General features: G+C 44.9%; 1 protein-coding gene across 4 annotated transcripts in view; it reads right to left on the reverse strand.

Annotated features, from left to right (window-relative positions):
* Window positions 1-24200, reverse strand: part of LOC121621913 (pleckstrin homology domain-containing family G member 1) — a 71600-nt gene that overhangs the window by 31426 nt on the left and 15974 nt on the right. The window contains exon 1 of one of the 4 annotated variants that reach the window (XM_041958638.1): window positions 8514-8778. The exons of 1 other annotated variant lie outside the window; for it this stretch is intronic. Coding sequence is in view for 1 of the 3 variants with exons in the window: in XM_041958637.1 (XP_041814571.1) it covers window positions 633-642 (10 nt within the window). In the remaining 2 variants the exon portion in view is untranslated. Of the gene's footprint in view, window positions 1-632; window positions 895-2939; window positions 2988-8513; window positions 8779-24200 lie in introns of those variants that run through there. 2 more of the 4 variants (XM_041958639.1, XM_041958637.1) reach the window with 2 other exon arrangements.

The following is a 24200-nucleotide window of genomic DNA, read 5'->3' on the forward strand; positions in this document are numbered from 1 at the left end:
ACCAGGATTGTGAGAGAAGAAAGTCATGTACTCCATCATCTCAGCATCATTAGGAAATTCAACCTGCAACGTCTGCGAGAAAGCAAACGCTCTCCGCTCAGCGCCGGGGGGTGAGAAAACAAGCAGGAGACGCTGTTAACGTACAACCGCGCCGCTGCGAGAGGGACGCTGCAGGGGCACTTCACACAGCGCTGTCAGCTGGGGAAAAAATATCACACACACCACACAAAAGAGCCACTAAGACAAACAGCCAAACCATCAATGACTGGTGAACAGGCCGTGTATTTAAAAGTTGCAGTTGGAAGTTTGACCAGACGCCACTTGAAAAGAACCACTTTTTCTGTGATGCCTCGCATGTCTTATTCCTGATGTCTTATTCTGATGGCTCAGACAGACACTTCAACGGCCCCTTCATGTCAACACGGAGACATCTAAAAAACAGGAAATTATTCTACAGGAATATGATTTAGGGCTGTTTGATGGGGTTTGTAGACATGCAACACCTCTGACAGCAGAATCTGGTCCCACCACATCACAGGACCACCCCTGGAAAAACCTGCGCCTTTAATTTGAACATGCTGGGAAAGTGAATATATTTGGGAAAAAAAAAAACGAAAAAAGCTCCTTCTTACCAGTAGGCATTGTGGCTTGGCTTGCCTTCAACAGAAATTAGAGTGACTTGATCTTAGCTTTCTTAAAAACTGCGCAGGTTCGATGGAAAGCAGGATTTCCCGGAGCAGGTCACATATCCAGAGTATTCCAAACAGTATTCCCAGCAAAGCCTGCAACAAAAATCCCTCAGACTTCCCAGCTTCTCCCGGTCATTGTGAATCCGTTCTGCTGGGAGCAAACGTGCAAGCCCGCTCCTCCAAAACACATATACGGGAGCATACACTCTCAGGCTGTGTTTTCTCCTCAACACACTCCTCTGGCTGTTCTCTCACTCCAGTTTGGGATCTCCTCTGTCTGAACGCCTCTCTCCCTCCCTCCCTCTCTCCTGTGGCAACGCATCCACTGCTTGCATGTGTGTGTGTGTGTGTGTCTAAAAGTGCTCGTGTGTGTTTGCATGTGTTTGTGTGTGTGTGTGTTGTAGTGAATGGCCTCTGCTCTCTACTGCTCCCTCCCTGCTGGGTATTCCCCTCCCCCTGACTCCTCCTCCCTCTCTCCCGCAGCAAATTACAAGGAGCCGGGAGCTCCACATTAAGTGCCTCCTCTCCTTTTTCCTCCTTTCATCTCCCCTCGCTCTTTCGTTTCTGCCTCCTCCTCTTCTCCCGCTCCGAAATCAAACTTTTACCTTGGTCCCCATGGCGCTGGCAGGGCTGGCGACACCTTTTGTGCGCGCTGGTCTGCTGCACGCTCAGCGGGCCGCTGAACCGCCGCTGTTAGCGCACAGCTCCAGAGATCACACACATACGCACACACTTTACAAGGAGGACAGAGAGAGAGGGGAGGGGGTTACGGCTGATCAATAGGCCGGGAGCCAGCTCAAACAAAGGCCCCTCGTCCACTGCGAGACGCTGCACCGCTCATTGTGTCCCAGATCAGAGGAAGGCTGGGCAGAGTGATCGCACAAAATGCCAGAAGTGGGATTTAAGACGCGTAAGATGTCGTTCCCACCCTTGCTGGCTGGTGAACTGATTTTGACTGACTTTGGGGAATGAACATGTTTTTTCTATGTCTCTCGTTTAACAAAACTTCTCGGCGCGTTTGTGTTTAAAGGCCACTGCTTTTAAATTAAGCCCAGTTCACTCGTCAGTTGGCAGTTGTATAGCTGATGCTCTCCGCGTCTCTGGGGAGCTTTCTGAAGTTTTAAATGAATAACAACGCAAATAGGAGGTGTGGGGCACTCAGGAGCCGGAGGAGGGTTTAATTAGACACCAGAGTTGAATGGTGTAAGGATGGTCTTTGGAGTTTTGACTCATGGCAGGCAGTTAAAGTCAGGATATCTCCACCTCTGCTGCTTCCAACGTGACGTGAATTCTAATGTCTCCCAACTTCATGGAAGCAGCCCACTGAATACCTGGAGGACCTCGTTAATGTGGTCTGAACACAAGCTGCAGAAGAAGAACTTTAAATAAACGATGAGGATTTACATCAGGAAATATCTGAGCAGCTTTTGACACCTGACAGCTTAAGATGCTCAGCTCTACAGGGAACAAAAAGCATTTTTGGCTTCAACCAAAGAGTGAATTTTGTTTTCCTTGTTTTAATTTAACACCTTTTAGAGGCCCAAGTGACTAAAATGATCTCATAATATACAAGAAATAAAGCAAAGATTGGAGGAACGAGGGCAAACTAAACATAACTTTGTCTCACAGGAATAATTCCCAATTTAATTCTTATCTTCAGTCTCCTCAGACTCATCTTGTGACCCCCTCACGGGTGTCTTGATCCCCAGCTTGGACACCGCTGCTCTAGCGTGTATAATGTCAGCAAGCAGTTATAGTTCAGGACAGGCCATGTGTCCCATAAGGAGGACACCCGAAAGACAACAGACCCTCAGTCTCACGCACTAAAGCAAATATGTCGACTATTAGTCGTCCCTCTTTAAAGACAGGGACTGGTCCCAGCAGCATGGGGTCCGGCTAACACCGCCCCCTTCTACTCGCTCATACAATAATAGAGACCCCCTGCACTATCCTCAAACACACACACACACACACACACACACACAGAGCAGACCCCAAGAAGCACGACCCCTCTCTCTAATGGTCTAAGGGTCTGTTGACCCACGAAGCCCCTAAACCTCCACTCCGAATCTAAATACTGTCCCCCTGCCAGTTCCACCCCTCACACACACACACACACACACACACACACACACACACACACACACACACTCCATCCATAACGAGCACCTCCAGCTTGGCAAACACACAGAGGGAGCGTCTAAGCTCCTCGGTTCAGCCAAGCACGACCTGTTGATGACAGAAACCTACAGCGGCAGTCCGGCTTATCTGATGCCCCCCGAACACTCCTCGCTGCAGGACGCCGACCAGGGGACACTGTTCCTCTCTCGCCGCATATGACGACCATTCTATGAGCTGCGGCACATGCAGGCGCAAGGCTTTAAAGAGGGGATGAAAGTGGAGACGGTTAGACTGAGGATGTCGATAACATCAAAGATTAGCTCAGTGTTTTGGCTGCAGATTCGATCCTGGATGAGAAAACTGTCCTCAGCAGACTGTCTGAAATGTGTCGGTTCTTGCTCCTGTGATGATTATTTTCATTACTGATTCATCTGTTGATTAAAATTGTCGTAAAATGGCAGAACAAAAATGCCACAATCACCAGCCCGAGGTGACGCGTTCCTTGGTTTTGGCAGGAAGCCTTAAAAAATATTGTGACATACGCTAATTTAGTTGATTAGAGATGATTGATACCACTCTCATGCTGCATGCTAAGTATGACGCTAGAGCCCGGGGCCTGTTAGCCTAGCTTAGCATAATGACTGGAAACAGAAGCAAACAGCTAGCCAGGTAAAATATTATCTACAAACACCTCTAAAACTCACGGTAGCGCATTTGATGAATCCACTCACCAACAACTGTAAAAACACAATTTGTGGCTGTACAGGAAGTCACATGCTGCTGTTCGCCAAGAAACAGCAACCATTAATTGCTGTGTTCACATTTCTGCTGCTGTAGAGAGCAAACTAGATGCATTGGGCTAAGTTATGAGTTTTAAGGGTGTTTGGAGTATTTTTGTACTTTGGACACAGCCTGGCTAGCTGTTTCCTCCTCTTTCTAGCCTTTGCGCTAAGCTAACACAACCGCCTCCTGGCTCTCGCGTCGCATCTAATTCTTAGCAAGAAACTTGTTTTCCAAAATGTCAAACAGTTTATTTCTTTACAAGTTCTTACATTTAACAGAAAGTCTGAGTTAACAGTTAACGAGTGTGGAGTTTGAAAGAAATTGGTGTTCACCAGGCATGGAGGGTGTAACGAAAGATGCTACTGCATTGTGGGAAATGTAGGATCTGATGTTTTTGGAGCTTGATGTGGATTAGGGACTAAAATTCAGGATATCTGCCTCTGCTGCATCAACTGTTTCTTTAAATCTGACCCTCACAAGTTCCCAGACATCATAATTTAAATCAATTTACAGTTTTAATAGTTTCTGCTCACTTGCCGTAAAGGCAATAATGTGATTTTTCTGTATGCATGGCAGCAAATTCTGCACACCAAGCTCCCTCTCAGCACCGCCGCCCTCTCTTAGCTCTGCTCCAGTGTCATTTCCCACTCACATGTCATCCCTCTCCACTCAGCGCACATTTCCCAACACACCTCCCTTCTTTTCAAGGCTAACAACAAGCTATAACAAGGCAGTGAGACTTTAAAACACCCCCCGAAACTCCCCTCGTGCCCCCCAGAAGCAGAACTGAAAGTTCGAGAGTTTGCAGGGTTGCCAAGATGATCGGGCCCATTGCGCCGCGGTGGTCACTATGACGACGGCGAGGCATTCATCTCCAAGGCAGAGTGGCATGTGGAAGGACAGCGAGAGAGAGAGAGAGAGAGAGAGAGAGAGAGAGAGAGAGGGGGGGGGGGGGTGCTTATTGTCAATAAACTAGTCCATTCCTCATAACACTCGGGAGTGCAAACAGTGAAGCAGGGCACAGGGTTCATACACACTCCATTCAACTTTTACAGCACACACACACACACACACACACACACACACACACACACTTGTTTTCCAACAGCATTGCAAACTTAAAAGACAACAGCCTCTTAAGAATGTTTTAGTGTGCGAGTGTGTGTGTGTGTGTAATGAGGAATAAAAACTGTCCTCATCCACTTGAGCATGTCCTGGAGGGAGGAGGGCTGCAGGCGGAGAGAGGCGGAGAACTTGTTTGATGGTTGTTATTGCAGTGTGTGTGTGTGTGTGTGTGTGTGTGTGTGTGTGTGTGTGCGTGTGAAATCAGGTCCAATCTCTCGCTCCCGACAGCCTCTTCATTTTCTCAGCTGTCCACAGATCAGAGTGAAGACGTTTCTGTGGTAACGTATACAGCACACGGAGGAGAGGACTGAGAGCAACAGCCTGGGAGAGACTGTGACTAATGACGGGAGTTTGTGGGTGGAGGGGTCATTCATATACAGTTTCCCCCTGTCTGTCACACACACAGATTCTTTAAATGTCACAACTCTTAAAGCCTGAGCTCTTCATTTCCCCTCAACACACACTTTCCTCTTTAGTGGCTTTAAAGTCGCAGAAATCTTCCCTCGCTCTCTGACAGTTACACATTCTGCATCCTCCAGATTGTTTGTGCATGGCCTCTGGAACAACACAGGTGTTCTCCGGTCCGATGCCGCTATCTTCAGGACAATCTTTTGTCTGTCAGTCCTCACGAGACTGTTACAAATCACAGTGTCAGGCTTGGATGAGAAACAGGACTTGGCTAGGTTTAGGGAATGATTATGGCTCGAGTTTAAAAAAGGACTTGGTGAAGGTTTGGGGAAACATCCTTGTTTGGATTACAGGTTAGGGGAGCTTTATCATCATAGTTACAGTGGCAACCGCACGGTTAAGGGTTACAACATAAAAAATACTGACTTTCGCTGGAAACGGGAAACAAACAGCCTCCTGTGTTGAGGTCTATTGTTTTGTTGACCTATCCTTCCACCCCGACGTCCTCCCGGTGCAGACTGTCGCTGTTCAACAACATCACCTTTGCTCCAGTCATAATGACTACAGCCAATAAAGAGCTTTGTCACATTTAAACATATGCTGAAATGACTTAAACTGTCATTCTTTCTGGGAGGACAGAGTCAAGAATCCATGTTTTTAATGCAGCACCACTTCATGCAATGCCAACTATTCCATCTGTTATTGCATCATTTTAGGGGCCTGATAATAAACCCATTTCTTGTTCGAGATGGGACTTATTCTGCTTTGTTTCGCCATAACCAATGAGTAGCGAATGATGATTTTCATTTGACACAGAAGCTGCAGAAGCGATTGATACAAGCAGGTAACATTTTGTTAAGCATAAAGCAGCCAGTAGTTGGTTAGCTTAGCATAGCACAAAGACTGGAAACAAAGGGAAACAGCTAGCATGGCTCGGTCTGAAGGTAGCAAATTCTGCATACCAGCAACTTTAAAACTCACCAATTAACAAGTTGTATCTTGGGTGTTTAATCCGTACAAAACCTGAAGCATGAAACACGACAATTTGCTGTTTTTTAGAGTTGTTATAGCTGTAAATGGACTTAAAACAACTTGAACATCTGAACTAATCTGATCCAAGTTTGTTGCTGTTTTCCATGAATGTAGCCAGGTAGCTAGCTAGCTATCTAGGTTCCAAATTAATCCTGCCTATTAAGATCTATTTGGCCAGTGCTACAGGTATCTCCACTGATCCTCCTGTTGATGAACACTGTCCAGTGTTTGGTAGTGAAAGCGTTTTATACACATTTCCCCAAAATCCTGGCATGTTTGATGTCTTTGTATATTTTAGGTTCTCCGTTAAAAATTAAAAATTCATCTCTGTGATGTCTCTCTAAAAATCAGCTGCACATGGTGAGTTTGTAATCACTGACCAATCAGCTGGTCAGGAGGGTTCAAGGTTTAATTCCCTTTTTAAAAGCTTTAGTATATAATGCAAGAAAGCAGCTTTTTGTCGTCCAGTCAGTGATGCACTGCAGCACACTTGTTCCAGCACCTTCACTGTCTTTTTAGATCATCAGAGTCCATAAATCATGAGCAAATTTCTCGGCAATAACGGCCAGTAAGAAAAACAATACCTGTGCCGAGGCTAATTCCATCTGCGTAAAAGCTACGATCCTGATTAACTCTGTAATATCCTTTATTGATTTTCCCTTTCCCAGATTGATGAGATTTCCAGTTTCTCGGACGGTATTCCCTCGGGCTGCAGCAGTCTGCTTGTAGTGCCAGGACAAGTCCAGGAATTTCTGACTCTCGCTGGCCAGAAATCTGACTGGAGCGCCGGTTCCAGCTTATATAAGAGCAGGGATCCCTCAAAACTGGCCGGAGGAGCTGGAGGGAGCATCCAGGAAAACAAGGAGCGTCTTCGCCATTCCGGCAGACTAAACAACAGAGCGACACCGAAATAACTACAGCTGCTACGTCAACAACAACAAGGTCAACAGCCGCAGCTAATGATAGAGCAGGGCGGCACCACGGCCATGGCAGAACCCGGGAGAAGTATTTACGATGGGAGATAATGTCAGTATTCAGCTATGCAGAGAGTCGGTATCCACATTAACAGATGCAGATAAATGTCAAGAAGCCAATCGTCGGGAGGAGGAGAGAGGGGGCGAAAGAGTGGAAAAACAGGTGGTTTACAGGAATTATAACTTTCTTTTCCTGTAAAAAACATGATTTAAGCAAAAAAAAGGTCTAATTTTCAAGCTATAAAGATGCAAAGTGACAGATTTGAGATCAGCATAAGACTGAAAAGTATTGTGCTTTGCTTCTTTCTGCTCATGCATTTGTGTGTGTGTGTGTGTGTATGCAGAGTTATTGTGTGTTGAGTGAGTATGTGAGCGTGTGTGGCGGATACACGGAGGAAACTGTGTTTGGCCTCAGATTAAAATGCAGGACGAGGGTCCCGCTCCAGGAAAGGAGTCCAGCAGAGCACAGACAGGGGGACTTTTCTCCCATTAGGGAAACACATGACACGCACTAAAATAACACATGTGCACAATCCTCACACAATATACTGCATTTTATTCATTAACAGTGGCAAAAATAAGACCTTAGACCAAATAGAAGTCTCACCTGACATACCAGCAGCATACAAGAAACCAGGATCACAGTCAAACAACAACAAAGTGACCAAAACCATCATGAATCTCAATGATTCAATTCACACATGACAACAAATGAGTCCATCCCGTTCTGTCCGTAAGTCCCTGTCCCCGAGAAGCTGGGTGCTCCAGTTAGAGCTCCCAGAATGAGGACAGACCACAAAGGAGAACACACGTGTATGTGCGCACACACACACACACACAGACACCCACAAACACACACACACACGCTTGAGTGAGAGTGTGACTGTGTATTGAAATTCCACTGTGAAATAATGTCTCAGGTAGAAGCTGATAAATTTGCTTTCTGTTGTGTCCAATTACTCATTATCGAACTTCTAAGTCTTGAAAACTGCACTGAAAACTGAATGAGGTCAGCAGCGTCGCTTCAGCTTGGAGAAGACACAACAAACACACCTACAAATGCCATGCTGATCATCCTCTCACACACATACACACACACACACACACACACACACACCGCTGACTCCTGAGCTTACACACAAACTGGCACTTATGGATCCCAATTAGACAAGTGGGCAAAGGTGCCATTAGAGTTAATTGAAACTCTGGGCTGGGTGATTGGAGGTCAGACTGGGTTTGGTGGAAGCAACCTCTGCAATTATGATTCAATGAGGAGCTTTCGACTCCGCACAGATTTATGGTAAATCAGCCTTTACATCAAAAACTGAGGCCAACACTCTGGTACGGCGCCACACAAAGGCAACGGCAACCTGTCACTCACCTCAGAGAGACCATTCCCACGATTAGCCTTTCCTCAGCCGCTGGTATCCCAGTATCCTGTCACAGGTTAGATCCATGTCCGAGCATTGGAAAGGGTTCACGCTACATGTGCCGTCTCACAAACGCTGACTGACTTAGAGAGGTAGGTAGGGCTCGCGTCGCGGCGGCCCGGTCCGTGGTCCACCCCTCTTTGAGGTCAGTTCAGAGAGAAAGAGAGACACTGAGAGGAAAGAGGGAGAGAGAGACAGAGAGGGGGGGGAGAACAGATGGAAGCAAAACGCAACAGAACTGACTGCCCACTGGGAGGGGAGGGGGAGAGACGGGGAGGGAAGAGCTCGCACATCCAAGCAGCCCACTTCCTGACCAATTACTGCTGCAAGACTAGTCGCTCTCCCTCTCTTTCCAAATGGGCCCTTGCTCTCTCTCGCTCTCTCTCCTCCTCTCTCCTCTCTGCAGTGAGGGATCGCCGCGACAACTGGAGAGCGGCCAGCAGTGCAGGCAACACGAGTGACAGAAATGACACACAAAAAAAAGAAGAAGCGAGAGCCGAAAGTGTGACGAAGAGAAAGGGAGAGACGGCGATCGAGAATTAATGCGAGATAATAGTGATTAACAGGAGAGGGGTGTGGGTGGGTGAGACAGGAAGAGACCAGCTGATGCAGAAAGAGGGAAGAAAAAGGAGGGCAGCGCAAGGACGGGCCGTCTCGTCTCAGCCCATAAAAACACAACAAGTGGGTCACATCGCGCGCAGCATCAGCCTCTTTTTCTGCCACTTTCTTGGTCCCGACGCCCCAACATCAGAGCTTCTCGGACGCAAGAGGTCGGGCCGGGGCGAAAGGCTAGATCACCCCAAAAACAGCCAGGGAGCAGAGATCACAGAGCTCAACCTGCTGTGAGCCAGTCTGTGTGAGCACACACAGAAAACATCCAAGCCGGCGGTCATTGAACGTGTGTGCGCGTGAGTAATTTGGTCATTGTTCTGCATCCTAACAGAGCAGGATGGAGGAAAGTCCCCTTTCTTGGAGCCAGTGGCTGTTGTTCCTGCCTCCTGGTAGCAAGGCTTCCTGGGATTGATAAAGCAGCCCCTGGCCCTGTCAGCGCACACACTTTCTCACTTCCATGTTTTCACCGCTCTTGAGTTTTTCCAGGGAAAACAAAACCGCACGTGGTGCGGTGCGATCGCAGACTGGTGGCAAACATTGACCTTTGATAAGGAGCCAATTAAGATGCACTTAACTCTAAAAAAAACATGACCTAAATCCTGCTTCGCAACATACATGATTCGTGCACACACACAATAGAGCGTGCTGTTACTTTTAGTATATACCAATCAAACCCCGCTGTCTGTGACCTACTGTAGTGGAACCACTGACCATACAAACAGAGGCTGATGTGGGTCAGTGATTTGCTGCTATTATCCTAACCTGGATAAACCCCACAAACACCGCCTTTGTAACCGAACGCCACACCTTGCACTTTAAAACACGCAGAGACAATGAGAGGCGACAGCACCGTGTCTGAGGAAAAACAAGCTGATAGCCTCCTGCCAACTGGTCCTTCTTATCGCTGCTTTTATTGTGCTCGGAGGCCATGATGGATGGAGTTTATTGGAAGTGTCAGGTAGCCTGTCAAGCACAGAAAAGCAGACCGACTTTTCAACAGCTTCCTGGCGATTGTTTGTGATATCTGACGACGCTTTACGGACGAGGTATTCTTTAATATCTTATCTACTATTATTATTTATAACATGCACACAGCGAGGCCATAAACAATAGCTGAACAGCATACGGACAGATTCAGCAGAGGTAATATGAACACCATTTGAGTGCAATTAAAGCTCAGTTTGATTTCCTTTGCCATTCAAAAGACTAATAATTAATAGTAGAGCGGAAATGATTGGACAAGTTTGAGTCAATGGATGTAGACTTTCACAATCTGTGTGTTACTGCTTTTAAAATCCCTGTCGCAACATGAAACACCGACAGAATAACGCTGAATATATATAATAGAAATATATATAATTTCTAAGAAAGCTAAGAAATTACCTCTTCCCATTAGCCTTTAACTTGCTCTGACTTCCTGGTAATTTGCTGCTTTGTCTCACACACCTGCCGCACTTCTTAGAAATTGTTGTATTTTTCTTGTTTTTAGTCATTCAACGCACTGTATTTTTAACTTTATCCTAACTATTAATTATATCCATTCATCCATGTCTTTTCTGCATGGAACAGATTCTAAATTGGCTTCTGTGCCGTTTTAATTTTCAGCAGTTTTACATTTTATAGGTTCCTCCTGCTATTGCCTTTTAGCTTAGCTTAGCTTATGTGATTTCTTCGTTATAAAGCCCTTTGAGCCGCAATTCCTGTTTAAAAGGTGCTATACAAATACAGTTAATATTAACAACCTCCGAGGTAGCAAGCTACACAATGACAGCGAAAATGGCGAGCTAGCCTAACCCTGATCTGGTTGCTAATGGGACGAACGTAAACGAGCTAGCAGTTTAGCCATTTTAATGCCAGGTCTAGCCTCCTCATGTTCCCCTCAGATGCTATTTTGCCATGGCGCCGTCACTACGTCCTGTACTAAGCCCCGCCTCAGATGATTGTGATTGGTTTAGAGCATCTCTTCGCCCCTGCACCAGTACGATCACATGTACGGCCTGAACTCTCTCCAGCACCGACACATTGGCTGTGTTTTCAACCATTCGTCAGACGAAACAGGCGATTTGTTTGAGTTGAACTCTGCTAAACTGTAATGGCCACTTTCCACTATTTTATCACCAAACTATCAATCAGCTAATTGAGAAAACAATCTGAAGACTGATCACGAATGACTCAGGTAGTTGCGACCTAACGCAATGCTTAGAAATACAGGTGAAGTCCAGCCTGCACTGATGTCATGAGCTACATTCAGCTGTATGATAACCAAGAGGAAACCGGTCACATCCCTTTCCACTCTGCAGAGAGAAAAGTCCTCTTTGTTGCCTGAAAATCAGAGTAAAGACTGTTTGTCACAGGAAAAAAGAAAGAGGTCAATATATTTTTGTCTGTAGCCGCTGGTGGATACCACAGGATCATTAGAGCGTTGACAGACGCTGATGTCTCTCCGACAGGAAAACAGCTTAAAAGTGGAAATGTGATTTGGATAGCAGCTTAGGGCCTCCCCAACTAACAGGAAGAGCCCCCACCCCCCAGCAATCATTTCCTGCCTCTCCTCTGTTGCTTGTTTACAGATGAAGAAATCAAACAGGATGTGACATCAGCGGGCAGGTGAATCATACTCATGTGATGGCTTGGTCATTCCAGCATCACCAACATTACGCCTCTACCTCCCCCGCCCTGGGATTTCCTGGTGGCATCAAACTGACAGCTCAGGAAGTGTTAATGAGTGCAACTTACTCAGGCTCGTTTATTGTCTTTAAGTGATCCTTGTTTCTCTATTGTCAGGAGGGCTCAACGTGGCGTGGCCAATACGAAGAGTTTTAGTGAGATATTTAGCTGTAAAGGACTGTTTTCCCCCCTTACTGTTGTTTGATGATGATGAGGAGGAGGCAGAAATTAATAAATCAGGCCACTTTTTCCCAACTTACATCCAAACACACATATCTGACCCATGATATTGTCCTGCTAGCTTCTACAAACCAAAGTTAACGGTCAAATAGTGATGAGGGATGTATTCAGATCCTTTACTTAATAAAATAATGTAAAAATACCCTGGGACAAGTCAAAGTCCTGCCTTAAAAAAATGGTTACTTCACTAAAGTCATGTAAGTATAATTAGGAAAATGAACTTAAAGTATTGTGTGACTGTTACATATCATATCATTACGTTATTATTATTCATGTATTAACATAAAAGCAGGATTTTACTGTTGTAGTTGGTTGAGGTGGAGCTAATTTTGAACTGCTTTCTACTCCAGCTATTGTAACCCACTATATACATGATCATTTTCATTTTTATGGATTCATCTGCTGATTATCTTCCTCATTCATCAATTGATAAATTTGAATTTATTGAATTTACATTGAATTATTCTGGTTTTTAAAAGTTCTATAAAACTGGAAACTGGACCCAGGAAATGTTTTTACAGGAAAAAATGACAATTATCAAAATAATCCACAAATTGATTTATCAACTAATCCTTTCAGTTACTTGTATAAACCTTTGGGTGGCTTAATTTATAACAAAACATAATATTTTATAAACTCTTCATATGTTTTGTGTGTAAAGTAATCAGTAACTAAAGCTGTCAGATGAATGCAGTGAAGTAAAAAGTGTTTCCCTCTGAGATTCAGCAAATGAAAAGAAAACACTCAAGTCAAGTGCAAGTACCTTGAATTTGTACTTACGTGCAGTACTTGAGTAAATCTACTTAGTTACATTTCATCACTGCAATCAAATTTGTTTCTGCTAACCTCCTGGCCACACTTTCAGTCCTTGCACCGAGCTGAGGCCTCCTGCGGCAGCCGCTCCTCTAAATGCACCAAGGAGAAACCGAGATAAACCCTCCATCAAGCTCCTGGTGAGACAGCAAACAAGTCAAAGCCCACACTCAGGTTAATAACTGCAGTGTAATTACTGGATCTAAAACTGTAATCCCCCAGAGGCCACGAACAACCAATATTTGTGCCAGAACTCAAAGAAATGAAAGAAACGTAATATCACCACAATCTAACAACATGTATAATATTCAGTATATTGCAGGTGGGAGACAGTTACTGACATATGACCTTTGACAAAGTGTCCTCAGTGAAGACAAGCCTGGACATGATCAGGATTAAAGAGACCTCTTGAATGAGTCATCACTACTTCCTGGTTGGCAGCTCCGAAACACACACACACACACACACACACACACACACACACACACACACACACACACACACACACACACACACACACACACACACACACACACTTTGATTAAAATAATATTTCTTGGTGCGGTTTAAAAAGTGTAACTGATACAACGCCCACTGCTATAAATATGAATGGGGCATCTTAGTGAGTGCGTGTGTGTTTGGCATTAAGATTAAAAGCTTTACATTGTGAGTAGAAACAGAGAGGAGGCCGCAGCTCAACCGCCGGGCCGCTCTCCACAGAAGTAGGAGCCAACACACATTATTGCTCAGACTAAGATAAAGCAGGGGTGAAGTGCTGATGTGTGTGCAGGCGCCACACTCGCAGCGTAGCCGTGTGTGCACGTGCGTGTGCGCCTGCGTGTCTGCTTATGTGGGTTTGAGTGGGATAAAGAGCCAGGAGTGCGTGTTGGCAGGTTCCCTTTGACCTGTGGAGGCTTTATCTTCCCTCATATTCATATTGGGCTAATACTCTGCCTTTCCCATGCTGGTGAAAACCCTGGAAGCCGAGCCCTCTCCGGCCCTCTCCTCTCTTTAGGGAACCTAAGATGTCACTGCACACAAAAGGAGCCGTGAAAGCCGTCCAACTCAAGCAGGGGCTATTATTTACAGTACCAAAAGAAAATCGCTCTTCTCCCGAACAGTAACCCCCCCCTCCAAGCGTCAGCCGTCTGTCTCTGTGTAATGCTTCCCCTATTTTGCCCTTTTCCAATCCTTTCCTTTCATTTTTCTAACTCTTTTCTATAGCTTTGCTTTCCTCCAATCATGTCTCTCTCTCTTTCTAACCCTCTCAGTCCCACCATAATAAAGCAAATAGTGGGTTTTGTAACCAGTAAGCCCAAAATTAGGAGTAAGCCCTAAACCGTGGCTTCGCCGATCTTCATTGAGCCATTCAAAACAGGCAGAAATATCCACGCTGATCATATAAGTCCCTCTGAGAGGAGAAACTCTGCTTCAAAAACAAACAAAAGCTTTGCTCAACCTCTTACTGTGGGGGAATTCACATTCGCAAAGTATGTATTTAACCATGCGCACACTAAAGATGCAGACATGATGCACCACACATCTGGCCAACTACCCGATTTGAAACTGGATACCAGGAAAGTTCAAAAGTAATCTAGTCCTCCTGAAAGTTTCCATGTTGTTACAGTGCAGGTGTTGCGTTCACTGGAATCCTTTGAAGTTTTTGTGATGAACTCAGTTATTAATTAATCAAAATTACAAAGGAAATTCGAGTCGAAGGACAACAATTGCTAACATATGTTCAAGCCCCATCAGAGTGTCTGCAGTTTTATTTAAAGCAAATGTTTCACAGATGAAGTGCAAGTCTGGCTTATACAAGGACAGATGAAACTGCAAAGTGATATTCATTTCAAGCATTAGCATAACAGGTTTTAAATAGTTGCTTAGCAACATGATCCGTGGCCAGGGTTTTTTTTTTTTTTTTTTTCCAAGTATCTGTTGTTTGATGGACACAGTGGCCGAGTGCTGGTGCAGCGTGCTACTGTGCAAACTGCGGTTCTGCCGATGGCTTCAAGTCGCTGTCGCACGTCGCTGTAACAACATCTAGACACATAGACCAGAAATGGGCACGTAAATAAAGCTGTTAAAAGGCTCTGGAAGTAGAAAAATTCCTGCCGTGGTGTTTACAGTAAATACAGATGTTAGTGACAGGTCTTAACTCGGCCCAGATGTGAGCAAGAGGAAGATGGGCCTCATAAACGCTTCAACACCCACAGACACCCTGACACAGCACTTTCTACACCCTACAGATACGAGGACGGTAATATGCAAAACCTCCACAGTCCCCAGCACAAAACGCTGAACATGTCATGCTGAACTGAAACATTACAGCATTTCAACTGCAGGGATTTGGGCACTCGTATATATAACGCTATTATCATAATGACTATATTATTTGAGGTTTTCTGCATTTAAACGGTAGACTGTGAACACAGACTGTTCAGCGCAGATTGACTGCACAACTCCAAAAAATATTTGCAGCTTGTAATCATATTATTAACAACATTTCAGAACTTAGACCTTAAAATTGCAGGTCTATGGGCTGAAACAATGTAAAAAAAGAGAGAACAAGTGATTGACGGTGTGCAGGACTTTTTGGTTCTTTCACAGGCAGAGTTTGGGATCTGGCACACTTGTAATAACATTTGCAACAAAAAAATGTCCTTTCACTGCAGTTGGGTTTGCAAAGTGCTTCAGTATCACTGAGTATTGCAGTACTGCCCAGAATTTTCTAAATTGTGTACAAAACCAGTGATTCAATGTTTGTAGAGCTGAACTTTAACAGAGCTTCTCATGCCCAGGTTTTTAGTAAAAAAAAGGGAGAGATAAAACCACAACTTCCTGTTGCTTTATCAGCGTTCAAGGGGTATAAAGCAGTATGACAGAACGTGGGATCATAACAATGTTATCATGAGGTCAAAATCAGCAGCTGAAACTGATACAAACGTCTGTTCTCTGTGCGCTGACACAGATGAAACTGATATGATTGTGCTGCATCTGCATCATTACTCAACACGCGATGAACAGATCCTTGAAAAGATCACACGGGCCCAAGTCGCACAATTATAAATTAAGCCCTGGAAGCTGACATCTTTTTCATTCCACTGTAACTCTACCTCTCTTTATCTCCCTCCCTCTCTCTCTCTCTGTTGTTATCTGCCTTTAGGTTCACTGCAGTGTTCACCACCTGGATTATGTTTCAGCTGAAGTGTGCTGCTGCTAATATAGACCATCAGTGGCTTCAGTGACAAAACCCAGCCGTTGGAGACCCCCAACCTGCCAGCCACACACACACACACACACACACACACGCACGCACAAGTTTGTGCAGCAATCCTTGTTAGGAAATTGCATTGACTTCCATTCTAACCTTACACCACACACACACACACACACACATCCCCATGGAGCTGTAACAGAACTCAGGATCTAGGATGAGAGAGAGAGTGAGGGGGAGAGCGAAATGGCTTGAAAAGAAAACCACATGAAGTCAAAAGGAAATGTCGGCAATATTTTATATACACGTCACTTATCAAACACTGATGTTTACAACACACACACACACACACACACACACACACACTGAACTTTAGTCAATCAACTAAACATTTCAGCATTAATAGACATATGGATACATGTGGATCTTGTCCTGATCAGTGATGATTAAATAAGTTATTTCACATACGGTTGTCAGTGAAGAGTCCAGTGCAAAGTACACAGTGAACCTTCATGAGGAAATGATGTGAAAGTTATCTGTCACAAAAACACTGTGAGCAGAAGTGACTGAGCAGGAAAACAAAGGCTCTACAGTGTGAACGCGGGCGAGATGTGAGCTGAATGTATGGCCCTGGTCTATATGTGGCCTGGATACCAGAGAGCCGAGGAGAGAGCTGGATGGTCGAGGGAGGAGGCTACTTTATTTTTAGCATTGTTCCCCTGCGCACTTATCACCGGGATGTGATTTGGAGATGAGTCTCTAACTGAGCTTCGCTGCTCATAAAGACCTGCCCTGGTGCTTATGGAGGAATGTAAAATGTTTACATCGCAATGATGAGGGAGGGAGCTGAAAAATCTCAAAGCTGAGCTTCGGAAAACTGATATTCTCAACTGGGGATAATAAAAAAAAACTTGGAAAAAACAGATTGAAAAGCTGTTTGAAATGTTGCTGTGCTGGGAATTTACAACTGTTTGATAGTTCAGCAAACTGCACCTGCAGAGCGCTCAATACAGTGGAACTTCCTAAAATACAATTCCTTCACATCAAACAGGATCACACACACACACACACACACACACACACACACACACACACACACACACACACACACAGCACAAGAACTCCACTCATGCAGACGTAAGAGGCTATTTATACACCACTTCCTTTTATTTACCCAGCTCATTGTTCAGACCACATCTGCTGAGGGCCATGAGCACAATGGTCAGTCCATATAGCTGACCACACACACACACACACACACACACACACACACAGGTCTACATGCACGCACACATACACACAAACAGTGTGACCCTGCAGCACTAAAGCAGCAGCCAGACACAAGCCAGCATTCAGAAATATCCACAGCTTTTGTTCTGGGTCTGAGCGACAAACTCCAAAAGCTGAAACCACCTGTTACACAAGCTGACATTCTTGCACTCACATTCACGTGCGCGCACACACACACACACACAGGGAGCTCACACCCACCCACCCACCATCCAAACGTGCATTAATTTACGCACGCCTGCACACAAACCTGCACAGATGCCGTATGTTTGTTCTATTGGCACAAGTTGGACATTTGGCTGAGTGCTGGAGATGACAGCTCATTACAGCCTGTCTGTTTCATGTCAGCTTTAATACAACAGGAAGTCAGTTGGGGGCTTTAAAAAGCCACTGGACAGCTCATAACCCTCGTGGCCCGGAGGCTGTCGCCTCACAACAGCAGCTAAAGAGTCAGGCACAGCAGACCACGTGCACAGTCACACATATGCAAAACACCAAATCTGTTCAATGCATTAATCTCACAGTATCAATTCAGCTGCTGATAAAAAAAAAAAAAACACAGACATGCAACGACCTTCAGTTCCAGTAACTCTTCAAACACTGCCGTCCTTTTTAGTCACTCAGTCCGTTATTTCCTATGAAGACAGGGGCTACCCAAAATGGCCCCTACGGGATAAACAGCTCAGGTCATTATCTGCTCAGCTCTCTACCAGCAAACCACAGGGGCACAGTGGTGGGGCAGGCTAGGGGTACAGGAAACCAGTATGGTTTCATTTTCAAACCACAAGCCCAATTGTCCCACCACAGATATCCGTAACATGAGATCCAGGTACACAGCAAAAGCCTGCAATTTAAGGCACAGTAGTTTACACCTTCGACAGGTTTCATTACTTAAATGCAAGCAAATTTGACTTCACTTAGGGGCTTGAATCTAAAAAGTGGAATAAGTGCAAGAATGTTAAGGAAAAAATCCATTCATCTCAGCAAAAGCCCCATTGAAAAGTCAATGTTTTGTAGAAAACAACCTATAAATGACAACTGTATGAGCTGAAATCAACAACAACAGGATGAGTAATAGAGCATCTTAGCATCTTATAATCTGCACTTCAGTGTGCACAACATTTCCTCAATAAAACACACTTGCACACAAATACACCCTGAGGCTCTTCCTATCTCCGTCAGGACTATATTCATGCTGACTGGTGGTTAGAGGATAAAACACACATCCTTCGGATTTTCACGAGGCTGCTGTGCTGCAGGAATAGAGGCTGCTCCTGATTTTTCGCTCGCGCTACATATTTTCTCCTCAGTACAGGAAACAGTCGTTTGTCAACACCGCAAATAAATGCTGTTTGCTTCCTGTCCTTGACCGGGGAGTTTTCGGCCCATTTGGAAGCGACGTGACAGATTTTGGACTCGGGCGTGGAGCAGACATGTGATGCATGTTTTGCCAAGCCGAGCAAACCGTAAAAACATGAAGCTGATATTTACAGAAAATGTAAACAACACCTACAGCATCACTTCAGTGAGTCAGCTGCAGCTTCAGTATGACACAGGAACAAACTGGGTGAAAAAAAAGAGGTGTGATAAGCACTTTTTGATGCAGTAAAACAAATTAGTTAGGGTATAATTTTAATACAAGCAGAGAATTGTTTAAAACGTTTCATATCTGGCACAGAAATTCGGTATGAAACAGGTGCTAAAAATGGGTCAGCCTTTAAAAACATCATAAAGCTCATGTAGCAACCAACTGTCCAGCCGCCTCTCTTAATCCTCTGCTCATCCGGGCATCCGCACTGCTACACCCCAGCGTTCAGAGGGAGTCGGACCCCTGCCCAACTCCAGACGGGGGTTTCCCTGCCAAACTGCACAACAATAAAACAAAGCCATCACACTGGGTCTTGTGGGGGAGGTGGGTGAGCATGCAGGGGTGCCGGGTGGGGGGGTGGGGGGGCGGAAAGCGAGAGGAACAGCTGCTGAGTGGGAGAGTTGGATGGAGGGGGGGGTCACGGCACGGGAGAAAAAGAAAGCTGGAGGAAGAGGGGGGGTTCTCTCTTTTCTCTCTCAGTGAAATAAATTACTTTTATGTTTGCGGCCTGTTCAGGCTACGCTATCGTTAGGGTGCGCGCCCCCCCTGTGGTCCCTTTAGGCGTACACAAATTGACAAGTGCACAATGACGCAGCTTATAGCTATACTGTTCTCGCCACAATATGGCTCAGTGTGGAAAAGTTCAGGAAAATGTCTCAAAAAGCTAAAGCTAAAGTGCACACACACAAACACACACACACACACACACACAGTATAATCAGTCACAGTTTGAAATCTTTGCAGACTCTCCTGCTCCTCCGTCTCTGAGGAATTCTCCTCGTTAGAATCAGTGTCACTCCATGGCCGAACTTGCTGACAGATCGGCTAAACACAGGGATGGAGATGACATCTAGGAGCTGCTGTTTAAGTCAAGAGCTGGAGGCTGCACAGGTGTGTGTGTGTGTGTGTGTGTGTGTGTGTGTGTGTGTGTGTGTGTGTGTGTGTGTGTGACGAGGTCCAACAGGTCGGACTTGAACCCCCCTTTTTGTTTCATTTCTGGAGCTAATATTAAAGGTACCCTGTGGGGTTTTCGGCCACTAGTGGTGCTGTGGCGCAATTTTCTGATGAGCGGGGCCTCTCTTATGTTCTGTTGGCAAAATGCGGGCGACACAAAACACATTCTTACAGATAATTTCAAGCTATTCCAAGAATTAACAATTGTTGCCACTAATGCATCAGGAAACAATGCAAAGCGTCAGCAAAGGTATTAATGAAGAGCACTGCTAGCTGGATAACATGACTATAAAAATAGAGTGAAAAGACTCTCTTTTATCTCTGTTTTTGTTCTCTACCATCTGGCTCTTTAGCTGCTAAATGCTTCACTATGTTCATCAGCTAGTTGCTAACTTTGTCTGTCTGTCATCTGGTGCTGAGCAGATTCAGTTTTAAAAGCTTTTGCTGAAAATTGTTGCCTGCTGCAGCCAAAACTGACGGCATGAGCGCAGTGAGAGTGAACCAAAACAGCAACTTTGTGGCCCGGTCAGCTTAACAGTTACCTAAAACTTGCTACAACGCTCTGTAAAGCTAAGGAGAGCTGCATATTTGGGTGACTACCTATTGAGTGGGTTTTCTAGGCCCATTTTCATTCATTTACCTTCAATCATTTAAACTAAGGTACACACTGATTTATTGCACTCAAGCCATAAAAAAAGCTATAAAACCATGTTCTGCTGCAGCGACAGCATCAGAACTGTTGTCCTTTACCCTTCACGCCGCAAGGGTAATTCTCAGGAACAGGTTACCTCATAGATTTACAACATTATCCTCTTTGTTTTAGTGCCATGGATATTAACAAGTAATAAAACAATATATCCTCATTCCACTGAGCCAATACATTTTACAGCCTGTTGTTGGTTACCTGACTGTTCCTAAGAAACAAACCAATGAAGTACAAGTATGCCAGCCAGGGGGTACGCAGCGAGGCACACTTCACACACCCCTCCTGCGCGGACAGTTGGTCTGACCCGCAGGTCACACGCCTGATGTTTGAGTTGGTACAGCCCCTTGGCGACATCCAAATACAGCTGCTCGCTCCACTCAGCCTGCCGCCATAAAACACCAGTCAGCAAATAAAAAGAGTGGAAAACAGATCTGCAACTGCAGGCCCAAAACAAAAATTTATTTGCGATATTTTTGGTCACATAAGGCAAGCTTGGTTAGTCTCTATTTAAATACAGAAGCTAAAAAAAAGTCTGTTAATTGCAATTCGCCAGCTTCCTCCCCACAGCTTTTTATTTTTGTTAGAATTTAACAGGCTGCCCGCCTCTCTCTCACTCTTCTTCTCGCCCTATGGCTCTTTCGCTCCGCAGCGCCTTTCACATGTACATTAAAACGAATGGATGCCAGGAATAGCACAGTGTATTTGGGGGGACTGTAGACATAACAAAATCAGGGAGGAAAGAAACCAGCCACATATACGGGGCCTTGGGGAGCACACTGGGAGGAGGGAGGGAGGCGCTGAGGCCAACAATGGCACACATTCACATTCTGGTTCAGCCGACAAGTTTCTGGTGGCCTCATTATTTAGTAGACCAAAGTGGAACAGCACTTGGTATAAGGTATTTAAATTGCTAAAAAGGAGCAGTGGAACTGAAAAACTCTTCCCCAAATGATCTGTATCATGAGCAGCTCCATGAACAACAGATGGGTGACTAATTCCTGGCGGTTTGATCACTTAAGGTCAACTTCTAAGTCATTATAGAACTGTTCCATACTGTTATTATAATTACCTATCGACCCCCAGGATAAAAGTCACATTACTTTTATTAGTTCTCCAAAATGCATCCTCACAAATTAAATATACCAGAAATCAAGTTAATTTTGTTATATCTACTAGATTGGGTGAAACAAATCACATCCAATGCTCTTGCTATATCTTTGCAAATGACACTTCTTTTAAGATCCGACACAATGAAAACAAACCAAATGATGCTGCATCACTTGTTACCGGGATATGTAATCATGTTACACCAAACTGAGTTTTGTCAGTTATGCGCCAGTGAAACGGAAAGGATAATCTCCCAACAAAATCCCCCTTGTTGGTTTCATTTTCAGTCACCAGACTTTAATCTGTCTTATTCCTAACTGATGACATCTCAGGTTTGAGGTGAAGCAGCGACTGACTCGCCCTAGCAGACAGGAACACAAGGTGAATTCATGAATCACGCAATAATTAAAATGGCAGTCACAGAGTGGACCGAGCTTACATGATGTTGTGCAAGTGAGATATCGAGAAGAAAAACATGAAGGGACCACCCATCAGTCTAAGGGGGTCACTCTTCCTAATCCTTGCCCTCGCACTTCATCGCTCACCAAAAGTTTCCCACTGTCAATCCAGGCCTGAGGGCGTACCTAAATAAAACTACAGGAATTTCTTTTCCACCACAACATTCAACTCCACATACTTTCCCACCTCAGACTTCAGCAACCTGATAAACTTAGCAAGGAATCTGGACAACTGTATGTATTAAAATGTCACTAGTTGTCATGGGACATTCACTGACTATGGTGAGCTGATGACCCCTGACCCATCCTGGCATTCTCCTTCTTCTTCCTCTTGTCCTTCCACTCAGTAGGAAACATCCGATGGATTGTTGCAGGACTATTACACTGACTGACATGATGAAGTGGGTGAAAAAAGCCCCATGAGGGTCATTTCTCAATGTGGTGCTTGGGAACTTGGCTTAAAGCAGCCCTATAGCAGAAGAAGAACAGCGACTGCATTATAATGACTTCACCCAGATACACAAACTTTATCAGAAATATTGGTGGTGGAATAAAATAAGTCAATGAACTATGTGGTGAGGTAGTTGCTACAAATTGCTCCTTTTCCATTTCACTGCACTGCCCTGTGTCGCCTGCTATCCCACAAAGCTTTGAGGGGCGATTCACTCGCATCCCAGCGGCAACCTCTGTGGCAGAAAAATGAAGCCAACGTGGAAGTGCCAAACACTGCAGTTCCTCAAATGCCCACTTGAGGCTGGCTCCTACAGCGAGTTTATCCCCATAGACCCCCATATTAAAATGCTCAACTTCAGAGCAGAAATAAACATGCTTTCATCTTGGTGTCTGTAGCTCATTTCCTCGCTCATGTGCAGGGGTGAATTTCTATATAACTCACTCATTTAAATTATATTAAGCCTTAAAGTTATGCAGAACTATAGGCATGGCAGCTTCGAGTGACAACTAGCCGCTAGGTTTCTGCAACCAGGCTTCATTCAGCCTGCTTCAGCTACACCCATGCTCCACCTCTTGGCCCATTTCTGGGCCTATCTTAGTTTCACACAGCATGAAGACACGAATTACATATCATACAGTATAATATGAGAATATAATAAACTGATTTAGATATATATATGCTTTATCAATTGCTTTAATAGGTCTTTACAACAGGCTGAGGCAGACAAAAGGTGCACACATGCACGCAAACACACACACACACACACACACACACACACACACATACACAGCAGCAACAAAGCACCATATTTAGCCACTTGATAAGCAGGTATGATTACATGTCCTTATTATACAGAATTAACTCTCCATTGTACAGTGAGTGCAGACTACGGCTTTGACACCAGTTGCGACACACGCTGAAAAACACAACACACCACATTCAGCCCATCATAATGTTTACAGGCCCTGAGTGGGCAGTGAGAGCGTGTGCAGCCACTGTACAATAACTGAGTGTGTTAACTGACCCACACTCCCATATATAGCCACAACTGTTAGGATTCCTGTCATACTGTCTGGAATTAGCCTCCTGCTTTCAGTGCAGGAGTATTTCAGTGACCTCCAACCTCTTAGCCTTTAGTTTACGCATCCACAACCTGCAGCTGACAGAGGCATGGGAAGGCAAGTGCATGGGCAAACACTGTTCAAAGGTGGTGCGGTGAATATAACCAGCAAACTGCTGCACCGCATGCTTTCAGTATGACAAATGGGAGTGTTCCACCAATTTAGCATCGCGCCCTTGACACAGTCAGACTCAATATGGACATTAAAAAATACAAAAGTCTTCTTTAAGGCTTAAGGCTTGTTTGCATTTGCTTTTCAACGTGTGGATCGGAGGCTGTTGTTGTCGTTTCCCATGCCAATGGCAAGCTTATACCCACAGTCTACATCTGCTGAGTCAGACTGCTCACAAAAAAACTTGACCACCAACAGTTCGGTCGGAAATTCAGGTGTTTTACGCTAAAGTAGCCTTGA

Source organism: Chelmon rostratus, chromosome 18 (assembly GCF_017976325.1).
Source record: "Chelmon rostratus isolate fCheRos1 chromosome 18, fCheRos1.pri, whole genome shotgun sequence".
NCBI lineage: Eukaryota > Metazoa > Chordata > Actinopteri > Chaetodontiformes > Chaetodontidae > Chelmon > Chelmon rostratus.